General features: G+C 41.2%; 1 protein-coding gene across 9 annotated transcripts in view; it reads right to left on the bottom strand.

The window, feature by feature from the left end:
• Positions 1 to 20,644, bottom strand: part of schip1 (schwannomin interacting protein 1) — an 816,449-nt gene that overhangs the window by 56,783 nt on the left and 739,022 nt on the right. The window contains exons 1-2 of one of the 9 annotated variants that reach the window (XM_060905840.1): positions 10,967 to 11,226; positions 5,980 to 6,180 (exon numbers count right to left, since the gene is read on the bottom strand). The exons of 3 other annotated variants lie outside the window; for them this stretch is intronic. In XM_060905840.1, the coding sequence (XP_060761823.1) occupies positions 5,980 to 6,033 (54 nt within the window). In that variant the 5' untranslated portion in view covers positions 6,034 to 6,180; positions 10,967 to 11,226. Of the gene's footprint in view, positions 1 to 1,796; positions 2,219 to 5,959; positions 6,181 to 10,966; positions 11,227 to 20,644 lie in introns of those variants that run through there. 5 more of the 9 variants (XM_060905843.1, XM_060905842.1, XM_060905839.1 and 2 more) reach the window with 5 other exon arrangements.

Raw genomic sequence — 20,644 nt, 5'->3', positions numbered from 1 at the left:
CATTTTTAGACCCCCCCACAGATATATTTTACTGCTTTCATGGGAGCCAGTCCTCACTCCATGGGAGCTCAGCTCCCACTGACTCTCATGTAATTCGAACCATGGATGGCAGGAAAAAAGGGTAGTGAACAATGTTATGCCATACTCCCTGCTTTCAGTCAATAACACTTCTAGAAATTGGATTAAATCTAATAAATTAAATGTGACCAAATTACACTAACATTTGATAATTATGATAAATCAAGTTCTTAAATCATAAAGTTATGATTAGCTTGGACTTACTGTATCTGTGTGTATTGATATATTTATTAATACGACAAGTGTCCCCTCCCGGTGTGTATATTGGTTGAAGTGTGTTTTGTAACACTACATGAGTCAGGCTGGACACACTCGGGTCATGATTACACGCTTAATCAGGATCAGATTTCCTGCATGCTCACACACTGCATGTTGGTTTGATTATCTGTCTGAATTGCAGCTGAAGCTGTTTGATTCCTCTCAAAGCCCCGTCCCTTAGCAACTGTTACTATGTTAGAGTTTTCAAAAGACTTAACTGGGTGTTGGAGTATCTGTACACACACCTTTCCCCTCCTCCACCTGCTATAGCTTTCCTGATAAAGCTGTAACCTTTGACCTCTGCGGAAATGATAGCACAAGTGCTGCTGTTGGTTTGTACGAAGTGTGTGTGTGTGTGTGTGTGTGTGTATGAGAGAGAGAGAGAGAGAGAGAGAGAGAGAAAATACAAGACTGGGGCACGTCTGGACTTGACTGGGGCATGAAGATCTTTAAAAAGCAACTCAACTCTTGTGTCTATGTTTATTTAGTGTGTGTGTGTGTGTTGTAAAGTCTCTTTATATTAGTAATGTTATTCTGCCTTCCTGTCTCACAACAAATACAATGACAATGTCAGCTGTGTATACACACACACACACACACACACACACACACACAGAAGACTGCTATTCCCATGTAAATAACCCCAAGAAACCAGAACATACTATAGTACTATTACTACGGGCTTCTACGGTATGCAAGCCCCCAACACACACACACACACACACACACACACACACACACACACACACACACACACACACACACACACCACTAAGCAGTACAATATGTTTTCCAGCTGGGAGTGAGAGGAAACGTTTGCTCATGGTAAGTCAGGAAAGACTCAGGGCTGAGCGTGATTAACGTCAGCCGGCTGTGTTCCAAATCCTGTTGTTTCAAAACAATCCCACTTAAATGTCAAAGATGTAAAAATGAATATCATTTGTGACACAGCAGCTCAGTTTAATGAGAGAGCTACAGAGAAGGAAAGTTAATCACACCATAGCAAGTGTACAGTCCAGTTCAACAGACCACAGCATCACATCTTCAAAGCAATTCGCAGGAATATATTTTTAAAAGAGTATACTGGATGACGTACAGATCCACACCTCCACTTTAACTGGTGTTTCATTCCCACTAGCTGAACATGCCATGTGACGCACAACTTCCTCATGCTCATCATGCTTTTACTCATCATGTCCATTTCATTTCTAAGTGTGAGTAAAGTCTAAGTGCTGATCACATCACACACTCCTACTTTAACTATTTAAAAAAAATCACACCATCATGAATCATGAAGTTCTTTATTCTTTTACTTTTGTTTCAGATTTCCTCATGCTACAGATGCTCTGAGGCACTTGAACCCAAGATTGAGATGTAAAACTACTGAATATTACACACACACACACACACACACACACACACACACACACACACACACACACACTTCTATTTTCCATTACCTCTTTGTATCCATCCATAATATAGAGAGCTGAAGCTTTGCAGGTGACCTCATCAATTCCCATATAGTCCATGTTGCCAATCTCTCTCTCTCTCTCTCTCTCTCTCTCTCATCTGCACACAGTTCAATACCAGTGTGGCTCCATTAATCCTAGACCTGTTGTAAACTCAGACTGAGGACTAATGTGAGACGCTCCATGACACCCTTTGCTCCTGTACACCACACACACACGAGGGAGAGAGAAAGAGAGACGGAGACAGAGAGATAGAGGTGCCTATTTCTAAACACGCTGTGAGGGGCAGCTGTCCTCACGTTAGGGTGTGAAAACGGAAAAACTCACACACAAACAATCTCTCTCTCTCTCTCTCTGTTTGTCTAAACTTTCCTCCCTCACAATCTCCTTATATAGGCATCCCTGTACAGCTAACCTAAACCCCTCAGCCCACAACCAATGCCCCTTTTTAAACCAATCTCTGTGTGTGTGTGTGTGTGTGTGTGTGTATATTACAGTATTTTAGTGTGTGTGCTGAATAAAGATATTTCTCTTGTCATGAAGTCATCAGCAAGAGCAGACTAGTGTCAGGACCAGAGTGAAGAACAACACTAACACATTGTGCCTTAATGTGTTAAGACACAATGTGTTAGTTGTTTAGTGGAACGAAAGCTACTGAATTAGAATCACAGACTTTCAATTTTATTAGTTTTTTTTTTTAAATAGAACAATTTCTATTGTTCTATTTTAAAATGGAACAATGTGTTTAATTGTTCTAAATTAAAAATTGAGAATTTCTAAATTGTTCTAAATTTAAAGCAATTTAGTTGTTCTACTTGTAAAACAACTACTGGTAGCTTGTGGTTAAACCAAGCACTTAAACCACACTGCCTTGGTTTGAGGCCAGTTTGTGTGTGTGCATGTGTGTAAGCAAATTTCCATGGTAACGTTTTGAAAAATGGCATCACTGATTCCAGAATCTGTTGCTCTCTATCAAACGTTCTTTATTAATATTGTAACTTTGCCACCTCAGACAACTAATACACAGGCATCCTTTATATATCAGTGCAATATGAATTCATCTCAATAGCTGTATCAATAAAACGTTTGGTTGGTTAAAAGGTGTAACAACGACGGTTACAAATCTACACTGTGTTTGTTATACGAGTCAAAATACAACAGCAAGCTCAAACACTCAAAAACTGCAGATGTTAAACAGCCACATCACAGACAAAAACACACACCTGGGACGACTGTGCAACCCATCTGATGAAAATCTAACAAAGAGCTCATTATTGAACCTCTCCATGTGCGTGACTGGACACATAGTGACCTGACCTTGAGGGGGAGGCTCTTATACAGCCACACAGACCACACTGTGATAGCATCTGTACGTCTGACAGAACAAAAGGGGGAAACTGAAGGACGTCTTTTTTCTTTTTTTTGGTGTGTGTGTATTTATTAGGGGTTTAACCAAACACAAAATTCTGATGTGACACAACACAATATGATTTTATTATGGGGGTGTTTATATTAGGTGTTTAACGATATATTGTACAATGATGAATCGTGATACAAATTTATGTCGATTTGAATAGATGAAATAAAATATGAATCATGATTATTATCAGGCTCATAATCTCTTAGTTTTTCTGAGCTGTAATTGTGTTGGTTAGACAGCAGAGGGCAGGAATGCAGGAATACACATGACTTCACCATAGGCGGAAGTAACGCAGCTCTAATGCCACGAATACACACAAAAAAACAGATCCAAAATGAGAAAGAGCTGCTGTGGGATTGACTGTACAAATAGATTTAACAAGAAGTCAGTATTCTCTTTTTGCAGACTGCTGAAAGATGAAGAAAAGAGAAAAAGATGGAGGGAAAACAAATGTTCATAAAAGTTTATTAACGTTAGATGGCCTTTCAATTTCATAAAATTGGTGAAATTTATTTCCCTTTGAAATTTGGTCATTGTGATGTATGTTTATTTCTGTAATATCTCACAAAATATCAGGCCATTCTGTGGCTGGGAAGTTATTTAATTTGAGGGGATTCCTAAGCAAATAATGTGTCATGAAATCGCTCACTTTGCACAGTCAAGCAGACAGAGGAAGTCCATGTGCGCATGTGCAGGTTTACCTTTGACCGTGCACTGACAGTTACATCATTCTGTTGCTAAACAAACAGTTGATCACACTGAGGTGCTCACTGACCACCAATATTTATTAGTTTGGTCCTGCGTTTCCTTTCCTTTGCAACATAACGTCTTTTCTTCTAGCTTTCCGTTACTGTAGTCGGTCTTTCACGTTTCATTCACACACTCACGTCCTCCATTTTACTCTCCTGTTTCAAATTTGTATCCCACAATGTCTTGCGTGAACAGGCAAAGCCCACCACGTGATGCATGACATAGTATCTTGAATTGGGTCATGGTGAAGCAGGAAAAAACAGTGGAGAATCTAGGGCCACATGGCCCTAAATTCATTAATTGCTCTATTAAAAAAAAAAAAAAAAAAAAGGAAGTCTGTGATTTGAATTCAGTAGCTTTTGGTCCACTAAACAAAAACAATTGGGTATCAGGGGAAAATTCTTTTTATGACCTACATTTAAAATCTGAAAGGCAGTACAGCTTTAAGAAAAGGCCCACTTGTTATTAACTATTTTGATTTTTAATAACAGGAATGTTTTAGTTAATAGGCTATTATATTTTGCTCTAACCTTTACAAATGTGGGTCATTAATTATTGTTGGTTATTAAGAAATTGAAACAAAAGTTTATAACAAAAGGAATATTTAAGTTGATAAAGAATAGGAAAATAAATATTGAATTTTTTTGGTAATAAGATTCTCATTTTATATATATATATATATATATATATATATATATATATATATATATATATATATTTAATATTGTGAGGAAAATCGAATCAAGAATTGGGTGCATCGTTACACACCTACATGATATGTTTTCAATAACGGCTAAAATGAGCATTGGTTAAATATGTGCCTTAGGTTTTCATTCACAACTGCTCAAAATATTCAACATTATGAAAATAAAATAATTACGACACATTATAAATGTCAGTGTTTGTATGATCTATTCAGACTCTTAACATATAATGAAACAAAAGCTGTGTATTAGAATTTAACAAAATCCAACATGGATAATTAATCAGTACTGCCTTTGCCAAGCTTTCGCTGGCGTGCAGGGTTGCCAGGTCATAGCAATTTTTTTTCTCTTTTTTTTGAATTCTTTGCTCCTTAACTGACTCAAACGACCCCAATTTTGCATAAAAACATGACCACGGCATCCCTTATGGTGCGATGCAGTTCGCTGGAGTTCTAACATGGTTTTGAATCCTGTGCTCCTCACTAGCATCTCATGTCCTCCTGCACTGATATGATTATGCCGTATGATTACACCCATAATACGTATAAATAAACTGAATAAACATGGATTAAAAATGCTAAAAATATGACATCCAAACACCTCCCCCATCCCCCACACACAGTGTGTTTCTTTCAAGTAGGGAATTAGCGCATCAGTCTCACAACATGAAACAGCATGAGATGTTTTTGCAGTGTGCCAGAAGTATGTTGCTCACCTAAAACACACACACACACACACACACACACACACACACGCTCACTAAACCACTTTCAATGAGTGTCTGTGTGTGTTGTGCTTTTTTCTGCTTATAAATGTGGGAGCAAGGTGTGTATCTGTGTGTGTTGACTCTCTGCTGACACAAGTTTCAACTCAATTCAAGTTGATTTGTATAGCGCTTTTAACAATACACACAGTCAGGTCACGGTTTTTGGTTATCTGCAATAAAATCAGACACCAAAGGCGTCTCGGATGGATGTGGAACACGGTGAGATCAATTTGCTTTGAAACACCTATAATCATTATTTGAAGCGCAGTGAGATGAGTTATTGGGCAACTTGAGTGATGTCATTCATCAATGACTCACAGGAACTCATGTGGAGCGTGAGATTAGGTGGGACTCCGCGCACACACTACCACATCTCGGGACTGATTAAAGGACTCATTTGCATACAGCCGAGTGCTCATTTGCATATCACACATCTGGCCATGCACATACTGCATATTACTTTCATTTACATATTTATATATTAGGAATAGAGTTCTGACTATACCCTCACCCCCTAAACACACACATCACCATCAGGCTGCATGGTAGGAGACGGTCCGTCTGCCTCCTTCCCCCTCCGTCCATAATTCAGGCTGACTTCATACTGCAACCTCTGAGTCAGTGTGTGATCAAGGAACGATCGTTACCGGAACACCATACACACACAGTCATGTATAACTTCCACTGACTTGTGTATTACTGCAGGTACGTTCCGCTCCACCTACACATAACCTGAAAGGACAGAAGGAAATAAATCATTTGTCTTTTTCATATTTTGCACATTGAAGCTGCATTTTGTGTCCAGCTGAACCAGTGTTGAAACTGTTTATATTTCTATCGTCATGGAGATGAGATGATACACACGGACACCCACAAAACGCTTCACCGACCTGTTTTCATGTTTCAACTAAAGAGAGATGGCTTCAGCTGCCATGGCAACACCAACAAAACCTGCGGTCCGTTTCTCCACGGTGAGGTTTTCTTACTCCTAACTAATTGGGCAGCACACACCCAGTGGGATGTCTCACTCACACACACACACACACACACACACACATTGTGTGATGTGCAGCAGCTTCACTGTGCCCTTATGGGAGCGACGACTCTCTAAACTAGACAATAGAAATAAGTCAGCAGTAAAGAGTCGTGTGTTTTGTGTGTTACAGATTTGCAGGACAGTAAACACGCTTGAGAAACTGTAACTCAAGATGATGATGATGATTAGTGAAGATCGATGTACATGGTATGTGCACAAACACACACGTGTACCACACCCTGCTGGCACAAGTGAGACTGTGGGAATCGATCAAAGTGCTTTCTTGTCTCCTCAATTTTTCTCCCTCCCTTCCTTTCAGCCAGAGGCTGTTACTGATGGTGGGGAGGTGACAGCTGAAATATGGACTTCAGATCTATCAACACACACACACAAACACACACGCACACAGCTGGAGACGCAGGAGGAGATTATCCTACATTTGGGTAAATAATTTAGGCCAAGAGGATAATTATTATTTTGCGTTTCTGTGTGACTCAGAGAGGGAGGGAGGGAGAGAGAGAGCGAGAGAAGGTTATTATAAAAGATGAGTGTCTGACAGCAGCAGAATGTTTTCAGGATGAGTCCCCTGTTACCGGCTCCTCCTCAGTGAAGCGAGAGAGAGAGAGAGAGAGAGAGAGAGAGAGAGAGTGTGTGTGCGTGCGTGCGTGTGTGTGACAGGAGCAGGCCGGCACCAGTCGCTGCTCGACCACAAACAGTGTACATGCGTGCTGCTGGTTGCCTGGATACGGGTCTGATCAAGTGGCCCCAAGAGAGCAAAAGACATTCTCTCTCTCTCTCTCTCTCTCATTTTATGTCCGCTATCTCCCACACCCCATCTCTCTCTGTATTTCTCTAATAGAGTCCCCCTTTACACCCTTTTACCTAAACCATTACCATACGACTGGTTTCTGGGCTGGACCGTCATCTCATTCTGACTGTGATAAATATATTACAGCATTTTGTGTGATTGTGTTTGTATATGATAATTTTTATTTATTTATTATTTTAGGAGTATAAGCCAAGATGATTATTACTTTGCTGAAAAAAAAAGCAGCACATTTCAGATACTAATGATGATGAAACAAAACAATTTACCTATTTGACAATTACAGTTTAGGTTTTGATGTGTGTCTTTTGGCTTAAAACACAGATATGAACCACAGTGCAGCATCATGCTCTTTTAAAACTAGGATGCACATTTTCACTAAACATCTTTTCTGCTTTGTGTGTGAATTCTTTCCTCTGTTCTGTCTGTCCAAGTCAAACTTGCATACACAGTCTATAGTCACAATACATCAACACAGTATTTAGTCTTAAAAAAATCGAACAAATTTGTAAAAAAAGTTTTGAATAATGTTGGGGGGGAACAAAAACTTTCGATACCTCATGCAAAGAATCCATGATATTGGGGTGGGGGTGGGGGGGTGGGGTGTAAGTGTTTTATTGCTATGACAACTCGACCGACTGTAATTATTAATGAAACTATCAGAGATAAAGTTAAGAGTGTGAGGAGGGTTAGTGAAAATTATTGATGAATGAAGTGGAAATGGTCTGAGGGGAGAAAAGCATTAGTGTCACTTACAACACACGTTGAGAAACCACACATGCAGAATCCAAGTATGTGTTCTTGCACGTGATCACTGTCAATTGTGATGTATTTGATGTTGGATGAATAAAAAATGTTCTCAAATGTGTGTGTTAGGAAGCTAATGTGTTATTGTTCAGCTGTTAAACTGGTGGACCAGTTCCTCTCTCTCGTAGGTTTTTAATACTCGTCTTTTGATTTGCATCTAAGAACATCTGTATGGCAAGAACAGGACGCGTGGTAGAAACAGCACAGATGTGTTTGGTAGGTAGGATATTTGTATCCTCTTTTATCCTCTTCCTTTTCATCTCTCTCTCTCTCCCCACACATAGCTTTGAACTCTGCCTCTCATCCTTCTGGGTTTTGGGATTTTTAATCTTCTCTCACTCTATCTCTCCATCTCCTCATCCTGTCCTCATCCTGTCTACTCTCTTGCTGAATTTAAACACTTGTTCACTCCTTTCCTGTCCCACAACCACCTCCTCTTTTCATGTTCATATTGTCCACGGCTTGTCACAGCTATACAGTGAGCTCTGTGTAATCAGTGCGTAAGATCATATCACATGGCCCTACAAATCTCACTCGTGTGAACATGTTGAAGGATTACAGTGAGCTACTGGGACAAGAAGAAATGAAACATCACCGACGTGGCTGTGAGACAGAGCCCAGGCTGAGAGAGCGTATCTGGGGCTAGAAGATTTCAGATTCATTGTAATTTGTTCCTGATATAAGTCTGACTCTACATTTTTACGTGACCTGGATTCACATAAATATCAGCCATCTTGATCACATCTTCATGCAGTTGGGTTCCAAAGGTATAGACCTAAAATTCCCAGTCTAATGGGAAGTGTTGTCTTGTGAAATAAAGGAAAATAATCCATCCCAGGGTGGTGTGATACAGCCCAACGTGATGCAGCCTGGTTTATACTTGACACATGATTGTGCACGCATGTGGAAGTAGCAGTAACACAAACTGCATTATTATTATTATTATTATTACTACAATTGCTGTATTCTTTCTAGAAGATTTCAAAGTGACATCCAGTAGATGGCACATTAGAGACCAAACATCCCTGTCCATCATGTTTCCAAGTTGAACTGTAAAATGCTTAGAGATTTTTAGTGGCGTGAAACACACTGACGAGCTCTTAATATATTCCACTGTCGTCATGATTGTTGTCATGGGCTGCGTCTCAAATGGAAAACTCTGATGTTTAGAAAATCCAGAAGACTGGTATGCGAAACAGACCATTCGGTATGTATTAAGAAAATATTAAAAGGTTTTTTAAAATTCAAACACTAACTGGAACTGGAAAAGCGGTTAGTATTAGTGCTCAATAACAGTTTAGAGTACTGAATCGTGCCGAGTCTCAAATTACATCTCTGTTTAGCAGAGAGTGGGGAAATCTGTCCATTTTCTTTTTTTAGTTGAATTACACTAATACAGCATGTCAGCAGGAGAGTGAAGATTAGCAGAGCGTTTAGCATTAATTTAAATGTAGCTTGTCTGAATGTGATTCCCAGCAAGGTTTCAAAATATTCATCTCATTATCTCATTATCTGTAGCCGCTTTATCCTGTTCTACAGGGTCGCAGGCAAGCTGGAGCCTATCCCAGCTGACTACGGGCGAAAGGCGGGGTACACCCTGGACAAGTCGCCAGGTCATCACAGGGCTGACACATAGACACAGACAACCATTCACACTCACATTCACACCTACGGTCAATTTAGAGTCACCAGTTAACCTAACCTGCATGTCTTTGGACTGTGGGGGAAACCGGAGCACCCGGAGGAAACCCACGCGGACACGGGGAGAACATGCAAACTCCACACAGAAAGGCCCTCGCCGGCCACGGGGCTCGAACCCGGACCTTCTTGCTGTGAGTCGACAGCGCTAACCACTACACCACCGTGCTGCCCGTTTCAAAATATTAGCACACAAAATCCATCTTTGATATTTCTAATATTAATCTGTAAAGTAATTAAAAATGAAATGGAAATGGTGAATTTCTCTCACAACACCATTTGTAAATCAAGCAACCTTGTATGGGGTCACAAACCTCTGTGTTTGGTCAAATCCCAAATGAATTCACTACATCACAATCTAAAAGTGTTGGATATTGTTCCTGTACTATACTGAAAATGTTTAGTTGTATGTGATACTGCTTTTAGAACGCCTGGTTTCATCAGTTTTATATTCTACTGGAAAACTGATAGAGAGAGAGAGAGAGAGAGAGATGATGCTGTTAGTGTTGGTTAAATAACACCTGTTTTGTTGTTGAGTAAAGTGGGACACTTCTGGTGCTGTTCAGAGATGCCATTCCTCGCCCACACACACCAATCTGTGCTGTGTACTCAAATGAAAAGTGCACTCATCTCTCATACACACATGCTCACGCTGAGCGCACACATAGCCCTTATGGCAGTCAAGTATATCATTACCATTATGAAAGAACATACACAATAATATGACTAAAAACCATGTACAGTCTCACTCACTCACTCACTCACTCACACACACACAGCCTTATTCCTTAGCAACCAAGCCCACTCTTACAAATACACGACTGACAGTCTTCATATTTTCCACTTCTTGCTGGAAATCATGAACAGAAACGTTCCGAGTGTGAACACGGTCTAACTGCAGCGCACTCTGCTTTCACGAAAATCCTTAGTGAATTCTCAGGAGCAGCACATCACGATACACACCTCTAACACAAACACACACAACAGACCTCCCTCATCTCTGTCACCTCTCCCACACCAGCAGCTCCCTCTGTCAGCTCCTCGAACAGTCCTCCTTATCCACGACTAACACCATAACCTCAAAGACAGACTGTTTTAAAGCCTCGCCATAAGTTTTTAATGATTGCTAGTAATAATATTACGTATCAGACCTGGTAGGCGCAGTTTTCCTGGTGCACCATCCTGCTCTCTCAGTGCATCCTAGAGACGAGCGGAGTTTACGGAGGAGGGGGAACGTGGAGCTGATCGTCTGAAGAGAGGAGATGAAAATAGAGAGACGGAGAGAATGACGAACTATCAGATGTTCAAAGTAAATCTGCCAGTACTGGTATGCAGAGAATTCTCCTAATAAGAGAGACTCTCTCTCTCTCTCTCTTTTGAAGGAGTGATCAGATCCAAGCTCCACCGATGGGAAGGGAATGAGGGAGGGTTGCTGAGAAGAGAGAGCTACTGGAGGGGGAGGGGTTACAGTTTCTCTCTCTCTCTCTCTCTCTCTCTCTCTCTCTCTGTGGCAGGCAAAAGGAAGGAAGGAATCTGATCTACTCCTCACTGACCCTCTGCACCAATGGTGGAGCAGCTCAAGCACACAGGGAGGGCAGAATAAAGGACAGGGCAGGGCATGAGGGGGAAAAAAGAGAAGAGTGACCTTGTGCCACTGAAAGGGAATGTAAATGTCCCATGGAGGGGGGGGGGGAGACAGGATAAAAGAGAAAAAAAAGTGTGGGAGGAGACGGCGCTAAAAGAAAAGGACTTTTGGGACAAAAGAGCAGCAAAAGAATTCGCCTGGCCTGGAGCTGGGGTGCGTCGGAATTTAAATTCCGCGGGGTTACTGAGGCAAAATTTTCTCCACCAAGACTCCTGAGATTCAAACGGAAATGACAAACATGGAACATGTTGTGCAGACATAGCAACTCCACTCATCCACAACATCCACACCAGAAACATTATCCACAAAGAAAAAAAAAAGATTAACACATTCAAAGATGACAGGACATGTGATGTAACTCGCGAACAGTGTAGAGTGGTAGTGCGCTGAATTGGAGTAAGTTTACTTCCAACACTAGAGAAAACAGTGCGGTTTACAGTAAAATGTATGAGGTTGTGAAAGTGCTGTGGTATAAGTGGACGTCAACACTTCGGGATGTGTCGTTATTAGAAAATAATCAACGTCTGGGTGGGAATGGCCTTTCTGCAAATGACACTAGAGTATAAATGTTTGTGCCCCCCTGGATTCTGGGTGAGAAAATGATCCAAAGGTTGCTCAGAGGAGGTGAAATGGTTGGATGTTGTGAAGTAAATGTTATTATATCAAGTAAGTGATCTGTAGATGCACATGTGCTGGTGGAGTTGTGGACTGGTGTCAGGCTTTACTTCCAAGACATTAGTACTATGTACAAATAGGTAAAGCTAATGGTTTTGATGGACACACACCCAGGATCAGTCGTCCCTTGGCCACACACACCATACGGGGCTCTGTGTTACATGATGCGTTTTAGATCAGTGTTGTAGTTGAGTCACTAAACCTCGAGTCCAGTCCAATCTCGAGCCCCCAGTGTTCAAGTCCAAGTCATTAAAAAAAATTTCAAGTCGAGTCTGAGTCGAGTCCAAGACTCCAACTGCACCATTTGATGGTGGCTGTTTCAGCGTCATTACCATTAGTTTGTTCCTGAACATGGCGTATGAACAGGTGAATGTGCATTCTCTTTGTCAGGGAGTGCAAAGTATTCTGTCAGAGATGGTTGGAAGATGGATGTAAGTGCAGAAGGTGTGTTTATCAATACAAGTGAAGACAGGTAAACAATCCAGACTGGCAGGCAAAATCGTAAAACAGTGAAACAGGCAATAGGTCGAGTGAGGCACAAACAGGCTATCGTAGACTCGGCAGAATCAAAGACAAGAAACAGGGATCAGAAAACCAAACAAGGAAATAAGGCTCGGTGACGTGTCAGCAACACAACTCAATACTTCGCAAAGTAAGTGTGTTTTCACAGTTTTTATATAGGCACGCTGATTGCGCCTTAATCCTGTGCAGGTGCAAGTCATTTACGGTGTGTGCAAGAGAGTTTACTTGGTGCACGCGCTGTCCGGAGCGCACCCGAGAGTCTATCTGATGTATGCGCCAAGGCATGCAGGTGTGACACTCTTGCACGAAATTAGTACAAAAATTAATGTGGGTATAAATGTCTTGTGCCAAATTATTATCGCATGTTACAAAAAAATAAAGAAAAAATCCAAGTCCTCGTCTCCAATTTACAAGTCTGAGTCCAAATCCGAGTCATCAGTGCTCAAGTCCAAGTCAAGTCACGAGTCCTTAAAATTAGGGCACGAGTCGGACTCGAGTACTACAAGCCTGTTTTAGATTAAATCACTTTTCATTATAACTCGAAATCACAGTGCGGCGTAGTACTGTAGTGATGTATGTGTACTTATGCAATGTGTGTGTGTGTGTAAGAGCATTAATCCCTTTCTCTTTCTGAAGCCCAGTACAGACAGGAGGGAGTCTAATCCATTCATGCCATCTGGACTTCCCTAAGCAATATGAAGCCAAGCTAACCAGATTAACACTCTCTCTCTCTCTCTCTCTCACCACTGGCAGCACATGGCACAAGATTTTTTTTTTAAATGACAATCCCACAACCACTTTTTTAAAATTTTTTAACATGCATTATCAGTCAAGGAGGATAAATCCCACATATTCCATTTATCATCATTATTTAGACCCAGTGTGCTCGGAGAACACGGAGCATTTGACAGTGCCATGTGATGCCGCATATGCCCCGTTGGCACATGGTGTAGAAGAGAGCGCCTACTGTTGTTCCCTGCTCATGAGGACTCATTAATCACACCGAGTATAGAAACAACATGGCACTGCTTAGGTTCAAGACCCGGATTACGCTTGTTTGCTACATTGTTTTAAACTGGATAGTATTAAATTTAAAACAGATCAGGTAAAGTATATACAATATAGATGCATCAATCTTGTAGGCTTGCTTTGATTCTGGTTAAAAAAAAGGCAAATGATGTATTCTTTTTCACTATAACATTATATCCATATGATACTGCAGACACTTGTATATCTGAATGATCAGTTAATCTGGAACTGAATCCATGATGTAAGAGAAAATGTTTGAGCAGGCATCAAGAGATGAAGAGTATGGGCGTAACGATAGATTGTGACCAGTTGCAATGGAATGCAAAAAAAAAAAAAAGATTTTTTTCAAGGAAAGCCTGCACCATTACTGGAAATCAAATGCACTTGTGAAGTGAGTGCTAGACCAATAGCTCCAGATCACTACAACCAACACACATTATAGGTTATATGGTTACACCACCACAGTAAAAAGAGATCTTCAGCAGCTTTCAAATGACACCAGCCCTGCACCACTGTGATCTACAGTGCCTGAAAAAGTGGCCACAGAAGCCGGACAGTTTAGCCGACTTTAGAGCTCTATTTTCAGGTCAAATGATGCCTCAGGGTGGCACAGTGGTGTAGTGGTTAGCACTTTTGCCTCACAGCAAGAAGGTCCTAGGTTCGAGCCCAGCAACCAACGAGAGTCTTTATGTGCGGAGTTTGCATGTTCTCCCCGTGTCTGTGTGGGTTTCCTCCAGGTGCTCTGGTTTCCTCCACAGTCCAAAGACATGCAGGTTAGGTTAATTGGTGACCCTAAATTGACTAAGTGTGAATGGCTGTTTGTCTCTGTGTGTTAGCCCTGCGATGACTTGATGTCTTGTCCAGGGTGTACCCCGCCTCTCGCCCATAATCAGCTGGGATAGGCTCCAGCTCGCCTGCGACTCTGCACGGGATAAACGGCTACAGATAATGAATGGATGGATGATGCCTCAGGAGCTGATATGGAGCTCATTATGTTTCAATCGATCATTTTCCCAGGGTCAGAGTCTTTATTTATTGAATCAAATTTTTGGTATAATTTATAATTGTTTATTTTAAGATATGGTGAACCTTCTAGTAAATTTTGTTTATAGTATTAAACCTGTTTGTAGCAATTGCTTATTTATTTAGTTTGATACAGATAAAAAGGCACATTGTTTTGGATTGTGTGATTCAGAAATTACAAAAAAAAGTCTTTTCACTCTTTTTTTTGTCCTCATTTAAATTTTGCTCAAGACATTCTGAAAACCAAATTATCAAATAATAATAACCTAATGGGAGAAGCCATGGCCTAATGGTTCGAGAAGCTGCTTTGGGACCAAAAGGTTGCCTGTTTGATTCTCTGGACCAGCAGGAATGGTTGAAGTGCCCTTGAGCAAGGCACCTAAACCCAACTGCTCCCCAGGCTGCTCTGGGTATGTTGTATGTTGCTCTGGATAACAGCGTCTGCTAAATGCCTGTAAAGTAATATAATGAGTTGAGACTACTACATAATAATCATGTGAAATATCATTTATTTGCTGTAAGATGGTTGAACTTTTTCTATTATTCAATTAAACCACTTGAATTATTTCAACAGAAGCATAAAAAGTCTCGTCACTGGTGAAAGCATGAATGTGTTACATTGTCTGAGATTTTTGGCTCCTGAACTAAACCATGAGGCAGACAGCAGTGACCGTCATTAATCCCTGTTACACAAGCCTTCAGTTTCTCCACCACCAGACGGTGCAGAGTTAAATGAACTGGAAGGAGATGGATCACGCTTCGACGGTCCTGTCTCAGTCAAAATCCTGGATGACTTACACTTTTCAAGTCTGTCCACTGTATATTCAGGAAAATCCTCCTCTATCTGCCTGTATAATGTATGCATTTAACATAATATATATATACAGCACCAGTCAAAAGTTTGGACACGCCTATTCATTCATGTTTTTTTTTTTTTCTACATTATAGAACAATACTGAAGACTTCAAAACCATGAAATAACATGGAACTATGCACGGAATTATGTGGTAAACAAAAAGTGTTTAAAAAAAAAGGTTTGTATTTTAGATTCTTCAAAGTATCCAGCATTTACCTTGACAATGCTTTGCACACTACTGGCATTATCTTCACCAGCTTCATGAGGTAGTCACCTGGAATGCTTTTTAATTAACAGGTGTGCCTCGTCAAAAGTTAATTAGTGCAATTTTCCATCCATCCATCCATTATCAATCACCGCTTATCCTGTGCAGGGTCGCGGGCAAGCTGGAGCCTATCCCAGCTGACTATGGGTGAGAGGCGGGGTACACCCTGGACAAGTCACCGGATCATCACAGGGTTGACACATGGAGACAAACAACCATTCACACTCACATTCACACCTACAGTCAATTTAGAGTCTCCAATTTAACCTAACCTGCATGTCTTTGGACTGTGGGGGAAACCGGAGCACCCGGAGGAAACCCACGCGGACACGGGGAGAACATGCAAACTCCACACAGAAAGGCCCCCCGTGGGCCACTGGGCTTGAACCCAGAACCTTCTTGCTGTGAGGCGACAGTGCTAACCACTACACCACCGTGCCGCCCTAGTGCAATTTTTTGTCTTCTTAATGTAACTTAATGAGATCGTCAAATAGTAAATGGTAAATAATAAAAATAGCCCTATTCCATAACTGTATTAATTCATATTATGGCAAAAACTAAGTAAAGAGAAACGACATCCATCACTACTTTAAGGCATGAAGTATCTTTTAATAGGTTTGGACCACTCTAAAGCATGCAGATGTTTTCACAGTGGGTTGAAGCTGATGCTCTTCTTGGAGGGAAAAAAAAAGCCAGGCTTATTTTTGGCAGGTGTTTTGTGAAAATTGTCTCCATATGAGAGTGCTGAGCTGAAAGTCTTTACTCTCTCTCTCTTTCTCTGAGCTGTGCAGAATGATAATGTGCCTTGAACCCATGGGAGGACTTTGATGTGAGAATCTGGGAGCTTTGACTCAAGACAGCTTGTCTTCTCCTTCTCCTGCTCTCCTTATCTAGTCTGGGATTAAACTACCTTATAAACAGAAGAACAACATTTTGTGAACGTATTTCTTTGTTGATATGACGGTGTGACGATAAGCGTCATAAGAACTCAAAACACTGTGGACCGTTAATATTAGAGTGACGAGGTGTTATTTGTTATGATTTCTGTGAATTTTGTGTAAGCTTGTAATTTGTGCTTGCACTGCAATGTGATAGTGGTGATGTCATCGCTGTGTAATGAGAGAATGCTTTGCGTTATTTATTTATTTATTTATTTATTTATTTATTATTAACTGAAACCAGATCCTCTTTTTTCATAGCATGGAGGTATTTTATATCTGGCACAATCCCAATAAAGCACTGAGACTTAGATATACATATGAAATATCCTGAAACCGTTCTCAACAATTTTATATATATTAAAAAATGATTAAACTGTAGATCAGTGACTTAAGATTTGAGTAATAACAAAATACCGCTTTTGAATAACTGAACACAGACGCACGTACAGAGACTTGTATGATCTTTATGGTATATTGCAATTTGTGCACTTGAATTTAAAACGCTTTTACAATGTCTGGGATATTAAAATGCACATTTCCCCAGTCTTTTAAAGCTCTCAAAGCAAAGCAGAAGTGAAAAGAAAAGATATTAAATAAAGACTTTATCAACCTGTGATGTAGTGATATTACAAGTGTTTTAGCACATGCAGATGCACGCAATGAAGTTTAATGTGGTTATTGTAGTCTCTAGTCTCCTTATTAATCCCTCTCCTCTTTATTTCTCTCTCTCTCTCTCTCTCTCTCTCTCTGCAGGAGTGGATCCGTGCTCCTGCTGCTTTTAGAATGCTGACATTTAGAGAGCTGACATCAGTGAGAACGGATAAGCGAAGTAGGAACACATTGATCCAACACTGTGCATCAATACCAAGATCCGTTCTGGCCTTAAACATTAAAACACAACATCTAATTTGATCTGATCAACTTTCTGATCTAATCCACTGTTGGAATTAATGGCGAGAACTGGTGTGATTTTGATGGACATGATGCTGAAAGTAAACATAAACACAGCCTGTGAGCTTTCACTTCTCATCTCATCTCATTATCTCTAGCCGCTTTATCCTTCTACAGGGTCGCAGGCAAGCTGGAGCCTATCCCAGCTGACTACGGGCGAAAGGCGGGGTACACCCTGGACAAGTCGCCAGGTCATCACAGGGCTTGAGCTTTCACTTAACACTGTAAAATACTCTCAGAGAAAAATGATTACGATCACTTTACTGTTACTGTGAGGAAAGGAGATGAGATAAGGAGAGAAGAAGAAAGGAAACAGAAGGTGAGGAGAGGAAAGGAGATGAGATGAGGAGAGAAGAAGAAAGGAAAAGAGGAGATGAGGAGAGAAAAGGAGATGAGATGAGGAGAGGAAAGGAGATGAGGAGAGAAGAAGAAAGGAAACAGAAGGTGAGGAGATGAAAGGAGATGAGAGGGGAAGAGGAAAGGAGATGAGATGAGGAGAGAAGAAAAGAAGAGGAAAGGAGAGAAAATGAGATGAGGAGAGAAGAAAAGATGAAAGGAAAGGAGAAGAGAAAAGAGCTTTACAGAACTCATTTGAATCACAGATTTACTGAATTAATGCTGATCAATAATGAAATAAGTGACTGCTTTTGGATGTGTGAGAGCATGGAGAAGTACACACACACACACACACACACACACACACACACACACACACACACACACACACACACCCATACACAGTGATTAAGGGTTACATGTTCTTTCCTCAGGACAGTAAACATTGACAGATGAAGATCTCGGCAGGAGCTGGACCTCTGCCGAGTAGATAGAGAGAGAGAGAGAGAGGTGAAGACGTACTGAACTAAAGACATGTCTGGCTTTGCACTTGTATGACAGAATGATTCTCTCTCTCTCTGCTTACAGATGTATATTTTAACAACTGGAAACATGGCTGCATCAGACGTACTCTGTCCCCCTCCCTCTCTCCTCTACACTGACATACACTCTCACACCACATTTACACTCCTCATTTCAACGAGACAAATCCTTCCATACACACACACACACACACACACACACACACACACACACACACACACACACACACACAGTTCAGGGGTTTAAAGCACTGTGGCACACTGATCGCTTTTCCTCTCTCAGATGGAACTGTATTTCATTCAGCTCAGTGTAATGATGAAAACACACACTCTCTCTCTCTCTTTCTCTCTTACACACACACACACACACACACACACACACACACACACACACACAGACACACACACACACTTGTGTTTGTTAAATGGGTCTCCGGCACAGACCCTGTTATTCAGCACAGCAGTTCCACCCAAACAGGAGCCTTGGCCTCTGCTACACACACACACACACACACACACTTCAATGTCAATCAAAACCACCTCAATTTGTTCTGGCAGGACAAGATAATGCATTATTTTAAATGATTTTCTGTCCCTCCCTCGTTCTCTCTTCCCCGTGACAGTGGGTTTTAACATGCTTTATAACTCTGACACGCAACCCAATTTCCTCTCTCTCTCTCTCTCTCTCTCTGCTTCATTCCCTATCACAGTGTTTATTTAAAGGGGGAGGGGGGCGGGGGGCAGACATGTCTCCTGCTGATTTCTAGCCACACTGGGACTGAAGAAGCATAACACATCGTGACAACTGCAGGAACTCACAAATTAGACTCTGAGGGGTTTTCTAACCTCATACTAGAAGCCAATCAGAAGGCTTAGCACAGGGTCAAAAGTCAGACAGCTTAAGGCTGGGGTAATAGGGGTCGTTAGTGAATGGCTGTGAATGAAAAATTAACACAGGGACTTTTATTCACTACATAAATCACTGGAACCTCTCAAACCAGCAAAACTGGAAACTGGACTTTTCCCAGTAGAGAAAGTTTCAGCTGTGGGGAAGTTTTGTGCCAAAAGGAAGTATTGAAGTAATGAAAGTATTGAAGATTTTATCCAAAGTCACTTACAATGGCAGGTTAAGAGTTCTGAATCAAGGTTCTCTGGCAGTTCTGGGATTTGAACTCGTAATCTGATAACTATTTGAGATGCTATGTTATACCCTTTGCAGACAAATACATTTCCATGTAACATGACTGTAGCTAGAGATTTTGAACAAATTTCCACAATCAGAACAAATTCATCTGGATCTGATGAAAGTCTTCAAATATAAGCACAGCATTTGATGCTTGAGAAATTGCCCCAACAGTATTTGGTAGTGGACTCAGACATGTAGGTCTTGCCTCGTTAGATGTTTTCAGACCAAACAGTTCTCAGGACTCACTGAGGCGATCTACCCACTGTGGAGCTCCCCCGAGAACTACATACCTTCAACGGGGTTTTTCTGCTTGCATTCACACTGCCAGTAGGAACGCTGAAATGACGTAAGCTGGCATGTTAGCAGGAAATGCTCGCAAAAATTTTTATATTTTTCTTAGACACATCAAAAGTATTTCGCCCATCGCATATATGCTCAATAAAGCCTGGAATTCACTGTCAGTCTATTTATTCGTGTTCTTTTCCCATTATTAATCCATCTGTTATCCATCACCGCTTATCCTGTATAGGGTCACCGGCAAGCTGGAGCCTATCCCAGCTGACTATGGGCGAGAGGTGGGGTACACCCTGGACAAGTCGCCAGGTCATCGCAGGGCTGACATAGAGACAAACAACCATTCACACTCACATTCACACCTACAGTCAATTTAGAGCCACCAATTAGCCTAACCTGCATGTCTTTGGACTGTGGGGGAAACCGGAGCACCCGGAGGAAACCCATGCAGACACAGGGAGAACATGCAAACTCCACACAGAAAGGCCCCCGTCGGCCACTAGGCTCGAACCCAGAACCTTCTTGCTGTGAAGCGACAGTGCCAACCACTACAGCACCGTGCCA

This window comes from Neoarius graeffei, chromosome 23 (genome assembly GCF_027579695.1).
Source record: "Neoarius graeffei isolate fNeoGra1 chromosome 23, fNeoGra1.pri, whole genome shotgun sequence".
Taxonomy (NCBI): Eukaryota; Metazoa; Chordata; class Actinopteri; order Siluriformes; family Ariidae; genus Neoarius; species Neoarius graeffei.
This window is presented reverse-complemented; position numbering and strand designations above follow the sequence as displayed.